Source organism: Artibeus jamaicensis, unplaced genomic scaffold, assembly GCF_021234435.1.
Source record: "Artibeus jamaicensis isolate MK-2021 breed Jamaican fruit bat unplaced genomic scaffold, CSHL_Jam_final contig_327, whole genome shotgun sequence".
Classification (NCBI taxonomy): Eukaryota; Metazoa; Chordata; class Mammalia; order Chiroptera; family Phyllostomidae; genus Artibeus; species Artibeus jamaicensis.
Genome location: NW_026521772.1, coordinates 6725286 through 6746937, shown reverse-complemented (window position 1 = coordinate 6746937; position 21652 = coordinate 6725286). Strand labels below are relative to the sequence as shown.

The following is a 21652-nucleotide window of genomic DNA, read 5'->3' as shown; positions in this document are numbered from 1 at the left end:
ACAACCCAGCAATTCCACAACTAGTTACTGATGTAAGAGAGATACAAACATATGTCGTGGGAAGACTTACACATTAAGGTTTACAGCAGAATTATTCATAATAGCCCAAGCTGGAAACAATCCAGACATCCGCTAACTATTGAGAGGTTAACCAAATGTGGTTTGTCTGGGAAATGGAATACTATTCAGCAATAAAAAGGAGCAAGCTACCAATACATGCTACAACACAGATGACCCTCCAAAATAGGATGCTACATGAAAGAAGCCACGCACAGAAGACTAGTTACTGTGTGATTCCATTTCTATGAAATGTCTGGGAAAGGCAAATCTACAGACATAGAAATCAGGGCAGTTGTTGCCTGGGATTGAAAATGGGAGCAGAATCAACTGCAAAGAGGCACACAAAATGTTTTACGGCAACGGAGATGCTCTAAAACTGGATTGTGATAATGGTCACACATTTTTAGACATCTACTAAAAATCGTTGAATTGTACACCGACAATAGGTGGATTTTACAGTATGGAAGTTGTACCTCACTAAAGCTGTGGGAAGAAAGGAGGTGATGGAAGCTTAGACCCTGGGGTTGCAGCGGGGAGATGATGAAAAGCAGCACCAACAGATGGTGGAGGACCTTATGCTCATGGGTGGGTCGAATGGGGAGATCATCTATGAATATGGGAACTGGCTTAAGCAATTGCAGGGAAGCCCTACACCCTGCTGCCTGCACCGGCCTGACAGCTCACTACGAGGGCTCCGCTTTAACCCACGGCCTGCTGGGAGACCACCTGCAGCGTCAAGCTCTGTGTCTCACCCACTGACTCCCCCTCAGTGTAAAAATCTCTGGAGACTGCTTTCCCACTAAATTAAAAAAAAAAAAAAAACAAGAAAAAGGAATGCAGGACAATCGTAATGTACAGCCCCTACATTTCTTTCCCATCAGCGACGTGTAGCTTTTTCTCTTTTCTTTTACTGCACACGTCCCCCTCCCCATCCTCCACCACACATTCTTTTCTCTGCTTGCCTTTTTGTACTTAGTTTCCAGTCCTAAGTGTCAGAGCTGGTACTGGAGATTCTGTATTCCATTCATTAGTGTCATTGCAAAAGCCATCGAGTCTTCCTGAGCTCATTCATCATCCCCCCTCCTCTCTTGACATCATTTTAAATATGCAAGGTCTCGTCCCCAGCTTCGGGGTCCCAGCTGCAGTCAGAGCTAGCCTGGCCTGCAAGAGGAAATAAAGGAAAGATGGCAGGAATACGATGTCAAGACATAGTCTGCCTTGGAATCATTCATTTATTATTTCACGTATGCAAACAACTTTTACTAAGGAACGTGCGAAGGTCACTGTGGAGATGCACCAAGGAATGCTATGCACCAAGGAATACAGTTTTTAGCTTCAAATACTTTTTTTTTTTTACCATGTATAAAGCACACAAAAACGTGGGTGCGCATTATATCCGGGATTATTAAACCCATTATTATACCCGGGATTATTATACCTATGTATAATGCACTCCTTATTTTTCCTTCAAAAACTGGGGCAAAGAAGTGTGCATTATACATGGCAAACTATGTAATTTACCATCAAGGAGTGAAAAGGAGAGGGCTGCAAAAAAGCAGGCAGGAGACGATAAGCCCCTGAGTGATGGGCATTTTCACAAAAGCACCAGATCACCAGCTGCTCTAGTCAGAGGAGGTCCCAGGGGGACGGTGGCTGGATGGTGGCATCTGAACTGGGTCTTGGAGGACGAGCCAGGCTTTGAAAAAACAGAGAAGGGGGAGGCCAGGGAGAAGGAATCCTGGGAGGAGGGAGCGGTATGCACGAGACTACGGAAACAGCTTAAGTTACGCTTGAGGATGATAAAGGTAATTCATAGGTCAGGACCTGCAAAAGGCAGGTTACTCCAGTGCCTGGGCCACAGGTCTAGTCAAGGTCAGCCTGCACTGGAGATGCCTCACTGTCAAGAAACCTAACACCCATCACAGTCCTCCAACCGCAGTTCAGGGAGTTCACCTTAGAAAACAGGACCTGCCAGCCTCATCGGGAGGTGGCCGACCTCCCAGCCTGTGCTGCCCTGCCTCTGTGGGCCTCTTCCAATGCTCCGTAAAACACGCTCTTGCTCATAATCCCTTAGAAAGTAGGCTCACTACACACGAATCATCGTACACCCCCAAAACCACAGACTGTTTTCCCTTGAGTAAAGGACACCGAATTTTTGTCATTTGACAAGGACATCACCAAGAGCAAGGCCCCTTTATTAGAAGCTCCCAGACGACCATGGGAATTCGCTCCCATCCAGGCAGGGTAAATAAAGCGTGAACAGGAGACGGTGACCATCGGCAGCCATCTGCATGCAGAGAAGTGACCCACAAGGGGACTGTAACCCAAGACATAACTCATGGGAAAACAAAACCATTCCCAGAAACACTGTTTTTAAGTTTAAAAAAGCTATAAAGAACTAAAAACCACACCCTGATGGATTACTACACAACTACTAAAAATAATAAGTTATGCAGTACAAACAATGCTTACATACAGCAGCATAAATTGGAAAGCCACAGCTAACATCAAAATTAATTTATACATCTGTATCTAAATGCTGGACGCTGCTGTGAAGAGCCCCACAACCCAGGAGATCGGAGCCTTTGTGAATTTCTCCCATCCCAACGGACCCAGACCACGTACTCACATTACTACCACTCTCTGGCAAGTCCATTTGGCCTCACCACTTCCATTTACACCGCCTCCCCGGCCCCACACGCCCCAGCTCTCTCTCTCGCTCTGCTTGCCTGAGTCTGGCAACACCATCCCTCCCCTTTCTCGTGTTCCAGCCGCACGGGCCTCTTGAGTCCTTCAGTCTGCCACGTGGTCTCCCACCTGAGACCTTCCGCTATGCACTTCCTGCTGCCTGGCAGGCCCCTTTCCCAAGTCAGTCAACTCTACGAGGTCTCATACCGATAGCCCTGCACCTTATACACGCGCACGCTCTCCTTTGTAGCACCGAGCGTCGCCCTGGTGGGCCACTGTTCTGAGGAATGACGGGAGGTGATGGCCTGCAGTCTGGGAGGAAGGTCCTGGCCCTGGCCAGGTGGGGCTGCAGCAGGGAGGCATGGCCTTCAGGGAGGCAGTGGACAGTGAGCCTTAGACACGGCTCAGATCATACGAATAACTTCACTACCAAGGGTTCAGCCCAGAGTGGGGCAGAGGCTCGGGTGACCACCAGTGGAACCCAGGAGAAGAGACACCCAAGGTCGACGTCAGACCCACTGTCTTCTCCTAACTCAGGGCATGCATCGTTCCAGGCATTCCTAATGAAGCTTCTGCCTTTCTTATAAAGAGCCACGGTAAGCACTCCTCACCGTGTTGCCATAGATAAATATTTGTCTGTGTGGGGCTTCTTCGATTGTGGAGCTAAAGATTCCAGTGCTCTTCTATCCCAGTTTCCTACGGAGGTGAACATCTTTCTGGAGAGCTACAGTCTGGATATGGATAAAGCACCTTCGTTAGCTGGGGGTACGACAGCTGCCTCCAGAGTGAGTTAGGCAGGCACAGCCACGGAAGGGGGAGGGCTCCGCACTGGTGGCCCTGAGACAGGCCCTGGCGTGGGGCGATCTGTGACAGCCCAGCTAGGAGCATCCTGTGGCACTTTGAACAGGAACCAAGGTGCTGTGCTAGGCTGCCGTCCCCTGTGCATGGGACTCCTTGACTTGAGGACACTAGGATGAAGCCACTTCTCCAGAAAAGAAGAGATGGCTTCCTTGATAAGGCCTACCCTCTTCCCATTCACACTAGAAAGTAGGAAAAGGGAAACCTGAGTTCCCTGACAGGAAGTTTCCTAATGCTTTACAAAGAACACGTTCGAACAAACAAACAAACAACTCCTCAGCCCCCGGCCCTTTGAATGAAGGCCCACAGATGTCCTCGCCAGCTGAAGCCTATGAGAAATGCAGCTGATGCAGCTCACCAGGGATTAGGGGCACTTCCCACAAGGCCCAGCTCGCTTTAGGGCTAAAAATGGAATTAGACATTCCAACTCATATTATCTGATTTCGATCAAGGGCAGAGTCATCTCGAGATTCTCTCGGCATCCAAAGAATGTGGTGTCATTCCCCAGATCGCAGGCAAGCTCTCCGTGAGCTGGTGTCCCAGTGGAATGTGTTTGGCCTCGGGTGGGAATGAATTTCCGTGGAAAATGTGACACAAATATCACCTTCCAATGGATCAGCTTTTCTCCTAGAAAGTCTTTTCTCATTAAAACTGTACTTTAGGGTCATGGCTCTCGAAGGGCTTGTGGGGCTTCCTGGTGGTCATTCCAGGCCTTCTGGGGACTTGTGACCTGTCCTGTCTCATTCAAGTATAAAAAGGGGACCAATGTAAAGGAGTGTGAAGCGCACAGAGGCTATGTGATCAGATATGGGATTAAATGGAAGCCTGCCACTTCCTGACTGTGTGATTTTGGACAAACTAACTAATTGTCCTACCTTAGAGGGTTGATGTCAGACAATACATGAAAAGTACCCAAGAAAATACAAAGGTTTGGGCTGTTCAAGCAGAAACACAGGAACAGATCATACGAATAACTTCACTACCAAGCTTGACTAGTAACTTCAATGGAACAAGCAATCACAAGGCTCAGGGAAAGCAGTGAGTGGTCCAGGACTAATGCAGCCTCCCAGGTCTGTTCACGCCACATCACGATATTCTGTTGCTCAGATTAACACAGAAAGTCTGTGAGCCACGTATGTGGCCTCATCACCTACACAGAAAAGAGCCACCCTGAGGTTTCTTCATGACACTCAGATAGTTTAAATAACATAATATACCTCTTTCCCTGGGATCCTCCCTGCTCAATACCGCCATAGATTCCAGATTTGTTACTAATAAGCAACCTGGGCAGACCGGGCACCGCATTAGCAAATACCATTCGTATGTGCCCTTGGACATCTACCATTAGCATGTTTGCATGAAGTTCTGATAGCTACCTTTCTTATTTCTTTTCCAGGGCCCCCCTCTGGTAAAGACAGAGGATGGATTGCAGGACTGTCGCTAGACATTTCCTGCTGAGCACCCAACCCAGCTGGGACGTGACAAATAGCAGCTTTTGTCACATTATTAAAAATAGTAACTATGCCATGACTCTGCGGACATCCTTTCTGCCTGACTCACCTGGCCCTGCATAACTTAGCCTCTCCGTCTCTTCTGGGCCCCACTTTCCCAAGTGTGTGCGATTCTCATCTCTGGCTTTTCTACACTTGTTCGATTCCACTGCCCCGCCCATCTTTCGAGGACAGCCCAGTGCCCCTCCCCCCGGAAAACTTCCATGCCCACAGCTGCCCTCTCACTTCTGCCTTTCTACCACCTGTAGTCCGTGATCTAACCCTGAACCTGGAGCACTTACAGCATACCGATTCTTACGTCCATGTGTGTGACAGTATCTTTTATCCAAATAGAGCACAAATCCCATTGGAGCTACAAGCGCTAACTTCGTCTGAGTCACTGATGCCAGGAAGCCTCCCTGACCCGCCTCCCTGACAGAGGTGGCCCCCTGGGACTGACCCCACTGGCACACCATTTACCACACTGTGATGTTATCTAATTTCTTGTAACTCCTGACTTAATCCTTGTCTGTCTGTGTGAGCCATGAGCTCCAGGAACATAGCATCCTGTCTCTCATGTCCCGACTTCCTGACACAGCACCTGGCAAAGAGTAGGCAATTAATGAATATCTGTTGAAGAAATACGTTTTCTAGTGCTGCAGAAATGAGTAAGACCAAGACACGATTTCAGTCATCTGATCTCTGGACTGGGAAAATCTGAGTCGACTTCTTTATCACACTACCTGGGTCTTCGGATGTGTACAAAATAACTATGCACAGGAAATCAAACCCAAAGCCATGGGTTAAGCTCCATAAGCTAAGGGGGAGGGGGAAGGAGAACATTAGGGATTGCAGCTCTGGGAGGCTCAGGAGCTCCCACTGTCCCAGCTTCTCCCCAATGGCCAGCACAGAAGCTTTCCAAATGGCCCCAGTGTGTGTGAAAAGCTTGCAGCAATCTTTAAATTGAGCTTTAACCCACCAGCCAGTAGATCTTCCTCCTGCCTCTCACCTCTGGTTCCTCGTGAGCAGTACTACACTAGTGAAGGTATACGCTACAACACCTTTCTGGAAACCCCATTTTCAGAACGGCACAATCAGAATAGCATCTGACTTGTTTATAACTGGTTCTGGCCACTGACATAACAAAGTCAAAGCTACATGCTCACGAACTATAATGTTCAAACAGATGAATAATATGTATGTAATTTCACCCATCTTAATATCACTCTGTTTAATAAAAGGCGTCATATTGTCATTGCTTTTCCAAAGTCAATGCACACTTCTCAAGGGTTTGGTGCAAGGGTTTTCCCTCCCACTATTGCTCCTCTTTTTCTTCCTGGAAGGTCGCCTCCATATCCCTTGGTACTCTCCTCAAAGCCTTTCCCCATGCCCTGTGCTCTGTGCCCATGTGTTAGGAACTGTTTCTCTGCCCTCCCAGGACATTGCAGCTCTCTGAAGGTGGGACCATCTGCTTTAGCATCCCCAGTGCCTTCAAGAGGACCAGGCACATGGTGAGCAAACATTTGGATTTAATGAATACATTGAGTTAATGTTGAATCTGAGAACAAATACTTAGAAACTGGGGAACACAGAAGGAAGTGGGTTTAATGATTCACATTTGAGCCCTTCATCCACCGGTGACAGAGGAATAACGGGCCAGGGGCCCTATAGGCTGCACCGCCCTGCCCTGTGAGGCCAGGATCGGTGGAGAAGCAACAGGAAAGGACAACAGGCATTTCAACTGCACCTTATGTAGCCTCTGGGAACAGCTGAGCAACACTGATTCAAAGAAAAAACTTGAGGAAAACACAGACTAAAGAACCATATCAACTGGCTTTAATTAAGCCAATGTAATCCCTTTTCCATTGATCAGAAGTCAGCCCAGTTTTTTCCTCTTTCTACACCAGAAGGCTCTGGTTTTCCAAAGGTTTTAGTAGCAACTCTAATTCATTCATTTGGATTGAAAATGAAGGCAAGAGGAATTGGCCTCTGCTGCCCCCTTCCCCATCTGTCTGCTGGAGGCCCGCACTTGGACGGGCCTGATGGAGTGTCCTGAGCAATATATACAATATTATGAAACCAGCACAGAGGCATAGGAGGTCCCTGTGCCTGATGAGCTCATGAGTCAGCTGTACTTCTAAAGAAATGGAACAGCCATGAGTCAAGGCCACCTCGTACGTAAACTCAACCCTGCAATTCCTGAAAGCCACCAACCTGGCCTGCTTTCAGATGGCCCAGCCTAAACTATGGAGAGGGGGGAGCAAATATGATGACCACATTTCATTAGTGTCCCCTGCACACTGTCCTGGCCTCAGACACCTGGACATCTAGGACGCTCCCCTGGCTCATCTTCAGGATGCACACAGTTGTCTGATGGAGAAGTGGTTGGCAAAAGCACATTAAGTTCCTCCCAGGAAAGATGCTGTCGTGTTATTTAATACCAATCATTAGGCCTTATATACAGAAATAGGATTGGAAAGTTTCAGTAGATGCAGTTTGCTTTCTTTCTGATGTCCCCATTTTCTCACGAGAAGCCTAAAGTGAACTTGCAGACTGTTTAGTAGCTTGATTTCCACAATTCTATTTCTCTCCCAGAAAGGCGGGCATTTTACTAGAAACACTAATTACAGCAGTAGCTACACTTAAGGACTCTGCCTTGTGCCCTGGTCCTGTAGCAAAGCCCTCTCTGCATGAGTTAGCTCTGCATTGGTCCGCTAGGGCTTCCATAACAAAATCCACAACAGAAATTCACTTTCCCACAGTACCAGAGGCTAGAAGTCTAAGATCAAGATGCCAGAAAATTTGGGCCTTGGTGAGGACTCTCTTCCTGGCTTGTAGACGGCCATCTTCCCACTACATGTTCACCTGGCCTGTCCTCTGTGCACACGAGAAGAGAGATCTCTGGTGTCTCTTCCTCTTCTTATAAGGACACCAGTCCTATCAGAGTAAGGCCCCAGCCTTGATTACCTCCTTGTAGGTCCAAACTCCAAATCCAGTCACATTGTGGGTTTCAACATATGAATTTGGGGGAGACACAACTCTGTTCATAATAACCCCACTAGGTCCTCACTACAAGCTCAGGAAGTCAGGTGCTGTCTCTGCTTTTTATCACTGAGTCAGTAAACTGGGGGTTAAGTCATTTGCCCACAGTCTCACTGCCGTTAAATTAGGGGTGGCATTGCTTATTTACAGAAGTGGAGATATGGAGAGCCCCTTGGTATGAACGCAGGGTTGCTGACAGAAAATCTGGAAGGACCTGGCAGGTGAAAATGAGAGCAGAGCACTGAATTCATGGCACTTCTGTTCAGGTAGGTGAGTCACAGGTCATTGGGCCGAGCTCGGGGGATTCAGAGACAAGGAGATGTGGCCCCTGTCTTCCGGGAGCTCCTAGTCTCAGCAGCAATCAAGGAAGTCTTCCTTCTTCCTTTGCAGGCCTTGCTCTGGATAAAAACTGGAAAATAGAAAAATGCTCCTTCATGTCCCTGCCACACGCCTCCCTCATGTCCGCCTCCAACCTGGCAGCTCGCCCTCCAAGTTACCTAGGGTCTTCACCACCTGTTATTCCTGCTTTTACCCTCCTCCCCCCTGCGCAGGACTTTCTTGATATTTCTTCCATTAAAACATCTTTGTTCCAAGTCCCATTCTCTTGAGACAAGTTTCTCAGCTAGGGAAAGAAAAGTCGCATAGCTCATCTGTTACTTCTCCAGGGTATGGTACTGACATTTTATTGGTGGCCTCTGGAGACTGGTGACTTATGGCATAAATTTCAGACATCATGACAGGCAGTACACTGCAGCTAGTTTGAGGGTAGGTGGGTCTGTTGCAGGACATGAAGCTCACGGTCAGTGAGACATCTTCCATTCTGGGCTTTTCACAAATAAGGCTGTCCCTGCTACTACCAGAACTACGCTAACGGGTGTGTGACAGACCCTGTCACTGCTTCCCTCACATCTGTAGGCCTCACAGTTCACAATGAGGAGGGTCATGGGGGTGGCCCTCCCCCAGTGACTCTCTTTTGGGTTCCATCATTCTGAGGCCTGTGTTTCACACTGTGACCTCACGCTTCCCCGTGGGGATTCAGCTGCTCGCTGTGGAAAACGGCACAATAACGTCCTATCATGGCTGCCTGCCCTTCCCTGGATCACTTCCCCACTGGCCAATGGCAACCAGCCTCACCAGCAGGCAGCCTCACCAGCATCCCACAGCCCTGCCTCCAAAGGGCAGGTATGCGCTGCTGACCATCCCGTGGGTTCATCTAAGGTCACAGAGAGCCAGCGCCCAGAGCAGCAGCTACCTTGGTTGGCCTTGCTGCCCCAGAAGGCCTTGCGGGGACTGACTCCTGCTTTGGAAAGCTCCACAACTCAATACCATTGCTCTTTGCTGCTCACTCTTGCCACTCAGAGGAAAGAACTGTACCCAGTGCTCACTAGAAAATGCAGGGGAATTGATTGGAAAGAAAATGTAATCTCATTCTAGTCCTGTCCATAGTGGCGCACCAGTCTATATTTAGAAAAATGTTCCATGCAGCCAAAGAGGGGGAAAAAAACCCACAAGATAAAAAGGCCTTAGGTTCCTGCCAGGAAACAGTACGGAGCTGCAAGTTCTCCTTTGTAAAGTCAGGGAAGAATGTTGGTAGGGAAAGCATGGGCTGGGCGTAGGGATCCCCTCAATGTGCCAGGTATCGGCTACTGCCCCAGACCCAGTCTGAGCCCCACTACTTCAAAAAGATGAATGTGAGTTTGAAGGACAACCGAGGCGGATTCATTCATGGGTCTGAGGCCTCGGCAGGTGGCCATGGCCCAAGCTCCCCACTTCTCTCCAGAACCCATGCTCTGGGCTTCCCCAGAAGGTTGGAATTCCTCCAGTATTTATAGCAACATGCTTCAATTATTACCTGTCTTCCACTACAGTTATCTGTGCGCGTCTTACATTGTTAAAAGCCTTACAAACTTTGCGAGGACAGAGAACAGTGCCCAGCTACTTTGTAACCTCTACGGCAGCATTTTCCCGCCTTTTCCGTGTCGCGGCAGACATAATAACCAAAATTCTGCAGCACACCAAAACTAGATTTTTTTTGCCAATCTGAGAAAAAATAGGTATCATTTTGATTCATTCATTCCAGATGGCTATTGTTGTGTTGGTTGTTGTCTTTTAATGTGACAGTCTAAGGGGAAAGAGGTCAGAGTCCCCGACGAATAGTCAGGTATTGCATGTTTTAAAAATTCTTGCAACACACCGGCTGAAAATTGCTTCTCTGAGGAGGCTGGCTGTCATGGCATCCACTAAATAGACATTTTTAGTCTATTGAGCATCTCTTGCTCAAAGCCTTGCTAGTCATATCTTCTGCTGGTTGGGCTCAGTAGGTAGTTTTTTTTTTCCCAATCCTCTGACACATCAAATTTCTGGACTCTATCTAGTCCCTGTCATTTCTGCGCTCATACAGAACAGTTTTGTTTTTTTGTGGGTTTTTTTTTCTGAGCTTATCCACTTTGCTGTACCCTGCTAAAGGGAACTTCATGAGAAAATCTGAGCCAGAACCACCCAGCTAAGAAACTCCCAAATTTCTGAACCACAGAAACTGTGAGATAATAAAAGTTTGCTGTTTATTTACAGCTGCTGCGTTTGGGGGTTGTTTGTTTCACGGCAATAGATAACTAACACGCCACTCACGCCCGACATCCGTTTCCATTCCCCGCCCGAGGACGGGAAGGGGGAAGTTGCTAAGAGTTCGAACTCGGGTCTCATCTACCTGGACAATCAAGGTTTGCTTCAAAATCATCCCCTCTGTGAAGTCTTTCCTAACATACTCTAGTCAGTATCCACATGTCTACAGAAATTTTAAAATTTTAGAAATATTTTTATACCTTTTAAACTCCGTGTCTTACCTAAAAACATATTTCTCATTTTTAAATTAACTTTATAAAAATAAATTGTTTTCTGAATAGGATACACAGGATAAAGATACCTGTTAGAAATTTTACAACTCTAAAAAGAAGAGAATTTAAATCACCTGAAATGCAGCCTCACTGAGGAAAACACTATTGGTATCTTTAATATCCACTTTTTGTGTATAGTTTTACATAGAAAATTTGCACAGGCGTCTTTTCCTCCTCTTTATCTCATGCAATGACCTTGCCTCTCACTTCCTCGACCCCCTCACTTCCATTACTCACACCATGGCCAAGCTCTAGACCAAATGCTTGCTCCTCCAAGTAAGCTCCATGCACTAGCTGTTTCAGCAGCACTGGAGAGCTCATTAGAAATGAGAAATCTAAGATCCCATCACGCTCTCACCCCAGGACATTTGCACTCCCCTTCCCTGCAAGGCTAATCCTCCGGTCCTTTGCATGTTGCATTCTGGTCTCTACCCCAAGGTCACCTGCAGAGAAAAGCCACCCTTGACCTCCCTAACTAACATTCCTTTCCTCTCATGTTCTATCTCCACATCCTGCTTGACTTTCTTCACAGCACTTATCACCACTAGACATTATTGTATATGCATTCATTTGTTTATTTCCTTCCACACATACATATGGAAGAGCCAGCATGTGTCAGGCACTGTTCTCAGCTCTGGGGACACAGAGGAGAACCAAATTAGGTCCCTGCCTCTCCACTCTAATATATGCATGCTATCCAAACGCGAGTTGCTAGTTATCGTTTCATATTTCTTTACTTGTTACGTCCTTGGAGAAGGGAAGAAGAGGCCCAATCTCGTCATCAACAGAGAGCTCCACGCCAGGTCCCATGAGTTAAACCCACCCTGAACAGTCCCGCTTCTGTTAAGAAGAAAATTTTCAATGAGCGTCTGTGCTGTGCTAAGTTTAACGTGGTTGTTTTCCATCCCTGTGAATTGTCCCAACCCAGCTTCCCCGCAGTGGAAATTTCCCTCACTTGGTGCAAGCCTCCAACCACACAGCTGGTCATTGTCTCGTTGCTGCGCAATTTTTCTGACTTCAAAGGTGTACTTCCAGGAGCGGCAGCAGCTAAGTTAGGCCCTGGTCAAATTTTCAAAGGGCAAAGCTGGTCTTTGGTGTCCTCCCACTTCTTCGGGGGCCTTCTTCCTACCCTACCACACTTCTAGGTACCGCCCCTCGGAGGCCTGGCTCTCTCCTAGTTATCACGTATTCCCTCCCGAGGTGGCTGCCAACTTGCACGTCAGGGGAAAGTGCTTGGAGATGGCCAGGGACTGGGGACACCGGTGGCTTATTCTGCACCAGCCATCACTTCTCTCCCACACGATTGTTTCTTTATGGAAAGACAACACACCTAGAAGGACACGCGTTGTCCCTCGCTTTACGGAGAAGCAACGGAGGCTCCGGGGGATTACTTGACCCTCCCATGACACTCTGAATGGTCCGAAGTCAAAGTTCTGTCTTTTCCTGAGCGCCAGAAGTTCCAAAGGGCACATTTTTAATGACAGATGATCAAAGCCGATGATTGGAAGGACTTTTTTTAAACACAGGTGTAGAGGTGGGAAGGGACTGGTTAGGACATTGATGAAAAGGGAGGATCGGTGCAGCGAGGTCCCTCAATTACCAGCCAGCGGGGATTTAGAGGTAAAGCGGGTCCCCGATAACGCGTCTCCCATCCCCTGCACTCCACAGAGGTGAAGCAGTAAGGCCCACAGTGGGCGAGTTACACTCATTCAACCCTCAAGGGCCGAGATAAAAACACCTGATGCAGGAGAAGCACACCTACATTATACTTATTGGAACCCACTTTCTAATGTCTGACGTGGGATGGAAGAAGAGGTGACCGATTTTCCACCCATTTCTAAAACCTCAAAATCCCCGTCTGCAGTCATCAACAAAAGTGTAATCACCACAGTTTAATAAGTATGAGTAGGGAACTGTGATTTCTAAGCAGAGTTTCTAGATTTAGTAGTGTTAACATGTCCACATTCCCCTCCAAGAACTGTTGGATAAGTAAAAACGCAAAGTTTAGCATAGGAAAGAACATGTAACAAAATATTAGGTAGGCCCATCAGGCAGATAAATTTTGTTTAGAAGTCTCCGTTGATTCTGAAAACTACTAGAACAAAGAATCACCATATAATGGATCTCATAGCATAAGCATGTTACGGGAGCATGTAGCATGGGATGAGCCCTCTCCCATGGCCCGAGAACCACGGGGCTCCCCCTGTGCTGCAGGGTTGGCAGAACAGAGGGGCAGCTGATCTCCGCCCTGTCCTCGGGGAGGCGGAGACAGAGCTGGGGGAGAAGCAGCCCGTTGACGGACATTTGAATGCCATCAAAGAAAACATTTGCGGAGCTCTTCCACTGTGCCAACTACTATATCACAAAAAGGTAGGAGAGAGCCTGATAGGCCTCAGGAAATTCATCTCACGAGTGCAAATATGCAGGTTAATGATAATTAACACCGGTTTGCGAATGCAGCAGGATAATATTTTGATCTGTGAACTGGCATGTTTTCCCCGCTCAGTCGTTCTTGTGACCTGAGGACCTTTCCCACACAGGCTTCCTTGGCATGGTGCCCCGGGATGGGATTACCCTACAGAACAAAAGAGGCGATTTTTTTGCCTTTTGAATTCCCAAACCTGAAACCTTGGCAAAAGCAGTATGTCTGGAAGAACACTAGATCTGGACATAGTCATAGTGTTTTTTTTTCCCCGCCCTAGGAGAGAACTAAGGGGGAAAGAGCTGGCAGGGCCAGGTGAGAGCAAACGCAGAAGAATTAGAGCCCTGGATGGGTCACGGAGCAGAGGCCTGGGTTCCGTCCCCTGTGCCCTGACCCTGGCTGACTGAGTTCCTGGAGCGGAGGAGAGATAACAGGAAATTGGGGGTCTCCTCATTTATGTGAGGTTATCTGCAGCCAGAACCCCATTCCCAAAATCTCATGGCTGCCTTCCACCCAGCGTTTTTGGAAACAATGAGGAAACATATCTATAGGGAGAGGGTCCGAGATGGCCTGAAAGTGCCCTCCCAGGCCTGGGGAGTTCAGGCACGGAACCAAATACTTTCCAAGTCCCAAGTGGAATGGCCGAGATTTGGATCCGAGAGATCACGTGGCCGGGGACCAGGAGGCCATGGCGATGACTCATGGGGAACTCCGGCGCTGCAGGATGATGCTCGAGTCGGCCAACGCCGATGTGGACCCATGTCCACCCCCAACCTTCCCTCCTCATCCTGTGCTAATGGACCCCGAACGCCACCTAGATCTAGAAATGCTCCAGGTTCGTGATCCCACCAGACAATTATCCATCCCGGGAAAGAAGCCTCGGGTCCCTCACAAATCCAGGCCCATGGGCACATCCACGTTTAACCGGCTTCTTTCAGAAATATTCTGGCAGGGCCCAGCTACACCCTCTCCGCTGCGGGCACAAGTGCTTTCTTTGGGAAGGAGGTGGGGAGCACTGGGTGGGGGGGGCTGGGATGGGAGTAAAAGAAAACTGTACTCGAACAATAATTAAACAAAATTTTAAAAAGTGCTTTCTTTGTTCCATTCATAGGAAGTAAAGACCAGGACAACGTACTGAGCATACGGCCCAGGATGCAACTGGAGAGAGAGGAGTAAGGTCTCCAGCGATCCCAGGCTCCTGACACAGAGAAGATCTCCCTTCTGAGCCTGAGCAGAAAGGTGGGCACAAGTCTGGCTTCCAAACCCTCCTCTCCTCCCCAGCCCCTAGGTTGGCCCATTGACCACCTCGGCGGCTCTGTGCCTATCCTTGCAAAGTCCTCTCACTGTCTTCCCATTGCAACCAGAAATGCATTCGCTTAAAGCGACTCAGCAGAGTTTGCGGTTTAACTCGTCCTCCTTCTCTGTTCCCACAGCTAATCAGTTTATAAATCCGCCTCCATGCTGTCTCTCCACTCTTCCCCATTACCTGCAAATGCTGTTCTCTGACTATTCCTTCTCCTCACCTGGGAACAAGGCTGAATTCACTTTTTTTCCCTCCTGAAGTTGATCATGGCCAGCCATGTGACTTGTTTTGGCCGGTAACATTTGGGCAAGGATGTCATATGTCGCTTCTGGAGGAAGCATTTTGTTGCAGACACTACAGTACTTTCTTCTACCTGCCACTGGAACCAACAACATTCTGGAAGGCAGAGCCTTGGTTGACCTGACACCCAGAGTAAGGACTCCAGGTCTATGTGAGCAAGAAACAATCGTCTGTTAAGCTAATGTCCTGGTTGTTACTGCATCATAATCTCGCCCATCCTGACTAATGTCCCTGGGTTACTGTCAGGGCTCAGGCTGTCAGCACTTGTCATCAGAGCTCTGATGTCTGCTATTCAAATGCCAACCCACGAAACACCACCAGTCTGCAATGAGGCAAATATAGAAATTCAGAATAAACATTTAGAAATGCTTATACTTAATTGTATCTATTGACTCTATTAATAAAATATTTGGGGTTATGTTTCCCCCAAATCTTAGCATCATGCCTGGCTTATGCTTGTCATTAATTTGGATCGAATCTTCATGATTAAGAAGTAGAATTACGGTAGGATTTCAAGCAATAGCAAGCAGATTTGGGGGATGTTGAGGGTGCAACACCCTTCCTCACTCAGGGTGAAACCATCATTTAAGAGTTCCCTGAGTGTACTTTGTGCCAGCACAAAATTTAGCTCTAACGAACAGAGAAACTTTCTGAGCTCAACATTAAATTTGTTTTAGGTTTTCCTATGTATGCATGTGGGCATGAATGTATTTCTTCTTTGTAATAAGACATCATAGGTATATTGCCTGTGAATATCATTTTCCAGGTTACCCACACACAGCCTGACATTTTGATACATTTGTTCTAGAGCACAAGAGGATATGATTGAACCCTAAATCACATCCTAGCTCCCTCCAGCACTAAGTAGTTATTTTTCCGTTCTCAGTCCCTTTGACACATATTAGTATATTTCTCTGCACCATATAAGAAAGAGGCAGTGTGGTCTTCTGAAAAGCACAGTGCGCTAGGTGTGAGAACTGGTCCTGGTCCTCAGTACCCACTCGCTTGCTACTACACAAAGCCATGGCTTAATCACTGGGTACCCTAATTTCTCCATCCACGAAATGAGAATCATACATTCACAGTAACGAGTAAATAACACCAGCCCTGTTGTGAGAGTCCAGATAAAGAGCACTGAAGCACTTGGCAGTGAATAAAGTGCTCCTGAACTAGAATTCAGCAGGTATACGTAACACTGCATTGGAATGCTCTCCAGTTGCCTTGAGAGGTGCACAGCGTAATGTTCCTTTGCGTCCTATTCAAAGTCCGTCCTTCGGGACAAATAATATGTATATGGTTGTTTCAAAACTGTTTAGCATGCCAAAAATTGTCGACCCCTTCACCACGAAGCAAAGTGTATAACTTCACAGACCGCAGGACAGATGGTGTTCACGGTGATGGACAGCGTGGTTTGGGATGTTGGCCAGGGAGAGCTGTAACTGGCCTCTGAGTTTCCTGGGGCCAGAGGTCCCTATCACATTAATCCTTGTCTCCCCAGCATTTACCAGTCATCTAAGTACACAGGAGGCACCCAATGAATGTCTAAAGAGGAATAAATCAATGACGTGAGCTTTAATGAGACATGTCCTAATATTACCTCCATTCAATACCCTGAAACTTAAAAAGCCAATCTTCGATTTTGGTTAAATTGGTTTGGAGGAAGTTTTCTAGTATCACCTAAACACCCAGTCAGTCTTGCGATTTTCCCAACCTCTTTCCTCACGGAGCACAAGCCGTTCTTACTCACAGATCGTTAAGAGGCTTAGGCTGAGGGAGGGGGGTGGTAAGGAACCGGACTGCGGCTGGCCTGGAAGAAGGGGAAATTGTACTATTCATTGTTCAGAGGCTTCGACATTATCCCGCACACGTACACGGTCAAGGTGAACCATGGCGGATGTATAAAGAGCTTCTGTGCAGAACTCCGAACTTGGGCAGGAGCGCTGTGCTGTGGCAGCGAAAGGCCTCCCGCGGGGGCTGCCGTGGAAAAAGTGACCTCAGCGAGGAATTCAGAGCAGAAACGTTCCGACAGAGAAGATGAAACCCAGGCCGTTTGGGCGAAGTCCTTTGGTCCCAGGCATACTGAAGAAGAGAGCTGTTTCAGTTTTCAAAACATACACTTCACACGGATTTGCTGGAGTTTACTATTCTTTTCTATTTATAGCCTAAAATTGCGAAGTGCCACTGCCCAAATGTTTTTCATGAAAACACATCTTCCAGAGAGGCCCAGGTGGGGGGCATGGGGGGGGGGTTGGGGGGGGAACTGGATTCATCCAGATTCATTGAACCGTGAACTGAGTGCAGAGGGCTCGTCCAGGGACTCAAATAAATAAATAAATAAATAAATAAATAAATAAATAAAACCACCTTTAACAAAAAAGAAAGAAAATATTGTGGTGGAATTATATGATACTATATGTTAAAATGCTGGGGATTCCGAATAACATTTCCTTTTTTAAATGTATTTTATGATGTTTAAATTTACATGGTAATCATATGGGAACCACTGGCCTAATTATTAAGATTCTTTAAAACCTGAGAAGCTATGATTTTGTGTGATATAATGCTGATTATAAGAAAACTCGGCCCTGGCTGGTGTAGCTCAGTGGATTGAGCGCGGGCCTGCGAACCAGACACTCAAGGTTCAATTCCCAGTCAGGGCACATGCTGGGGTTGCAGGCTGGTTCCCTGCAGGCCAGTTCCCAGCGGGGAACCCATGAAAGGCAACCATACATTGATGTTTCTCTCCCTCTCTCCTTCCCTTCCGCTCTAAAGATAAATAAATAAAATCTTTAAAAAAAAAAGAAAACTCTATATAATTGTCAAAATATAACCCGAGGCACTGAAATAAAGAACAAACTGGACTTCCGCCAAGATGGAAACGTAGGTGGAGGAACCATCTTGCCTCTGTGCACAACCAAATCTAAGAACAACTATTTTTAACAGCAGTCACAACCAAGCCACACGGAAAATCGACAATACGGAGTCCAAAGGACAACTAGATACTCAGCTGGACCAACTAGATACTCAGCTGGACCAGTACGAGGAGAGAGGCCAGCAGCGGAGCAGGTTAGCAAGAAAAAATTCCCGGGGTGGTGCGCGGTGCGCGCAGGCAACCGAGGGCGCTGATTGCGAGCGAGCTGGCTGCCAGAGCGCACAGGAAAGAGGCGCGGTGGGTCGGTCGCACGCATTTACCTGCGGAGAAACCAGTGAGAAGGGAAGCCGGCGTTGGGCAGCAGGCTCGCACAATTCCGATTGGATAAACAAGCCCGAGATGTGTGGAGTGACTGGACGGGCTGGGCTAGCGGAGAGGACCGCCATTGCTCCCTCTCTGACCACGCCCCCACACACAGCGTCACAAACCAGCGACCTGGGTCTCCCCGTCCTGGTAAACAACTAAGGCTTCGCTCCGCTCACTTAACAGCACGAATAGACCAAAAATGGCTCTAGGACAACTCAGAGCCCCAGAACCGATAGATCTAAGTGATGAAGAAATAGCCAGTCTTTCAGATGCACAGTTCAAAACACTGGTTATCAGGATCCTTACAGAACTGGTGGATTTTAGTCACAAATTAGAGAAACATATGGAAGCTAAACTAATTGAAATGAATGGTGATACAAAGGATACCAATAGTAATGGAAAGAAAATTGGGACTCAAATCAAGGGAGTGGACCAGAAGGAAGAAAAAAATGATCAAACAGAAAGGAATGAAGAAATAAGAATTCAGAAAAATGAGGAGAAGCTTAGGAACCTCCAGGACATCTTTAAACGTTCCAACATCCGAATTATAGGGGTACCAGAAGGGGGAAAGGCACAGCCACCAGTTACTAAATATAAAAAGACGCCGAAAAAATAAAAACGAAGCCGAGCCGAAAAGTTGACTAAGAGAAACACCCCAACCCCCATAATAGGGCCCAAGGGGGGAAAGGCACAGCCCCAGTGGAAAAATTATTTGAACAAATAATAAAGGAGAATTTCCCCAAGATGGCAAAGGAAATAGACTTCCAAGAAATCCAGGAAGCTCAGAGAGTCCCAAAGAAGTTGGACCCAAGAAGGAACACACCAAGGCACATCATAATTACATTAGCCAAGATTAAAATGAAGGAGAGAATCCTAGAAGCAGCAAGAGCTAAGGGGACAGTCACCTACAAAGGAGTTCCCATCAGACTGTCAGCTGATTTCTCAAAAGAGACCTTACAGGCAAGAAGGGGCTGGAAAGAGGTATTCCAAGTCATGAAAACCAAAGATCTACAACCAAGATTGCTCTACCCAGCAAAACTTTCATTTAGAATGGAAGGACAGATAAAGTGCCTCTCAGATAAGACCAAATTCAAGGAGTTCATCATCACCAAGCCCTTATTATATGAAATATTAAAGGGACTTACCTAAGAAAAAGATAAAAAAAATGAACAGTGAAAGGACAGCAAACTCACAGTTATTAAGAACCACACCTAAAACAAAAGCAAACTAAGAGGACAGCTAGATCAGGAGCAGAACCATAGAAATGAAGATCTCATGGAGGGTTAGCAACAGGGGAGTGGGAGGAGGGGAAGGGGGGAGAAGGTACAGAAAATAAGTAGCATAGACAGTAGATAGAAAATACATAGGGGGAGGGTAAGAATAGCAGGGGAAATACAGAATCTAAAGAATTTGAGACACGTGTTCATGAACTAAAGGGGGAAATGGTGGGGGAGGGGTATGCAGGGTGGAGGGGAATGGAGGGGGGAATAGAGCAAATGTAATGGCATTATCAATAAAAAAAGTTAAAAAAAAAAAAAAGAACTGACAGTCACCAGAGGGGGAGGGGAAAGGGGGACAATGGGGGTGGGGAGAGGGGTTGGGGGAGGGGGGCAGGGGGAGGGTGGTCAAGGAGCATGTATAGAGGACTCATGGACAAAGGGTGGAAGGATTGAGGGTGGTAGTGGGGGTGAGGGGCGCGGGGGTGGTGACGGGAAAATGGCGACAACCGTACTTCAACAACAATTAAAAAACCCAAACAACAAAGGCGAAGACAGCACTACGGAGCCTGCCCTTCCCCTGTCCTGCTCCAGCCTGGGGAGGGCCCCCTTCTACGGAGGAGTTCAGAGGTGTTAGAGCCGCAATTGCAGCCTTTCACCACTAGGGTGCAGCCCGTTCAGTGAGCATTTCAGAGCTGGGGTCTCCTGCTATGTGATCTGTTCTTGAGATTTCTTTAATAAATTAGGCTTTTCCAAGGAAAAAAGAATGAAAAGCACCATTTCATATGAATATGAACAAAGCCATAGTCTAGAAAAAAACGCCCACGCCACCCACCCTTGCCCCAAACAAGCTTATTTTCATAGACAGGAGCTACATTTTGAGGAAAGCATGAATTGAGTCGCATATTTAATGACAGCAGAGAGTGTAATTTTAGAGGCATGCCAGAACGAAAGAAGGTGTGAGCACATAAAACTTACATTTATCATTTTATTTATGCTATTTCCCATAGATTTAACATAAATTTTCAAGAGCATTACTTCTCAAACCGATTGGCTCCTGGTCTGAAAAATTTGTGCTTATTTAGCAGCGCCCTCTGCTGTCCAAATGGATTTTAGCTCGCCTTGAGGGAAAAAGTCAATCACTTAATGTGTATGTAATTCACCAAGTCTAGGAGCAGCGTGCATCCGTTCACCGAATATTTATTAAGAGCTTAGTGTACATGCCTGTTGCTGCAGAAGGTAATGGGGTACGCAGATGTATAAAAAAGACATGAATGCAAATGCAATTATAAAATCACTTGATCACACACAAAAAATCACTTTAGCTCGTTTCTCACTAATGAAACAGATACAGGCAGCTGAGTTGTCTCCCTTCCCAAACTGTTCTGGACCTTTATTCCCATTAGCAGGTGTCTGGCTGGCTTTGGACAGAACAACTCTGATCCAGTACACAGGGGACGTCCTGGAACAGAGTAGACATTCCAGGACGGACGGTGGTAACAATGTTGTGAGAAAGCTTTCACAGTCGACCCAGAACACTTCTGGTGGGTTATCTGATCCATCATTCATTAAGCTTTATATTTCTTTCTGAAAATGCACCACTTTTCCAGCACTGTGATGAAAAGCCTCAAAAGGAATCGGGTGGGAGAAACCCTAAGAATTAATCATACACTGCTTTAGAATTCTTAGACCTGGAAATTGACAGCTGGAGTTACAGAAATTCACTGTTACCAATCAGTGCGCCTTCGGGCTTTCTTTAGGGGCAGAGGGGGCCAAAAGGGCTCCTAGGACCCTCCATTGGGAATAAAAGTTAAATTCAAGTGTTATCTAAAGAAGTGTCAGGAGCTAGGACAGACCAAGAAAGATGCTTTCATAACATTTTGTAATAGTCCTATCCTCGGCCGATTCCATTCTCCTTCTTGTTCTTCTACAGTGATAAGCCACGACTTGACTCTAAACGAACAGAATGTGGCCGAGCTGGGAGGATGTGTAAGATCATGTTACGTAACAGCGTGAGGTTCGTTTTGCTGAGAAACTCCCTGCTGGCTTTGAGGAAGCAACCACCTGTGCCGGCAAGGCCCATGCGGCCGAGCTGAGCGTGGCCTTCTGCCAGCAGCGCCCTAGGGACCGAGGCCCTCAG

At 47.1% G+C, this 21652-nt stretch overlaps 1 protein-coding gene across 12 annotated transcripts in view; it reads right to left on the bottom strand.

Annotated features, from left to right (window-relative positions):
* TSEN15 (tRNA splicing endonuclease subunit 15) overlaps positions 1-21652 on the bottom strand; it is a 48997-nt gene that overhangs the window by 13946 nt on the left and 13399 nt on the right. The window contains exon 4 of one of the 12 annotated variants that reach the window (XM_037145685.2): positions 14627-17136. The exons of the other annotated variants lie outside the window; for them this stretch is intronic. Coding sequence (XP_037001580.2) covers positions 17064-17136 — 73 coding nt within the window. The 3' untranslated portion in view covers positions 14627-17063. Of the gene's footprint in view, positions 1-14626; positions 17137-21652 lie in introns of those variants that run through there. 12 annotated transcript variants of the gene reach the window in all.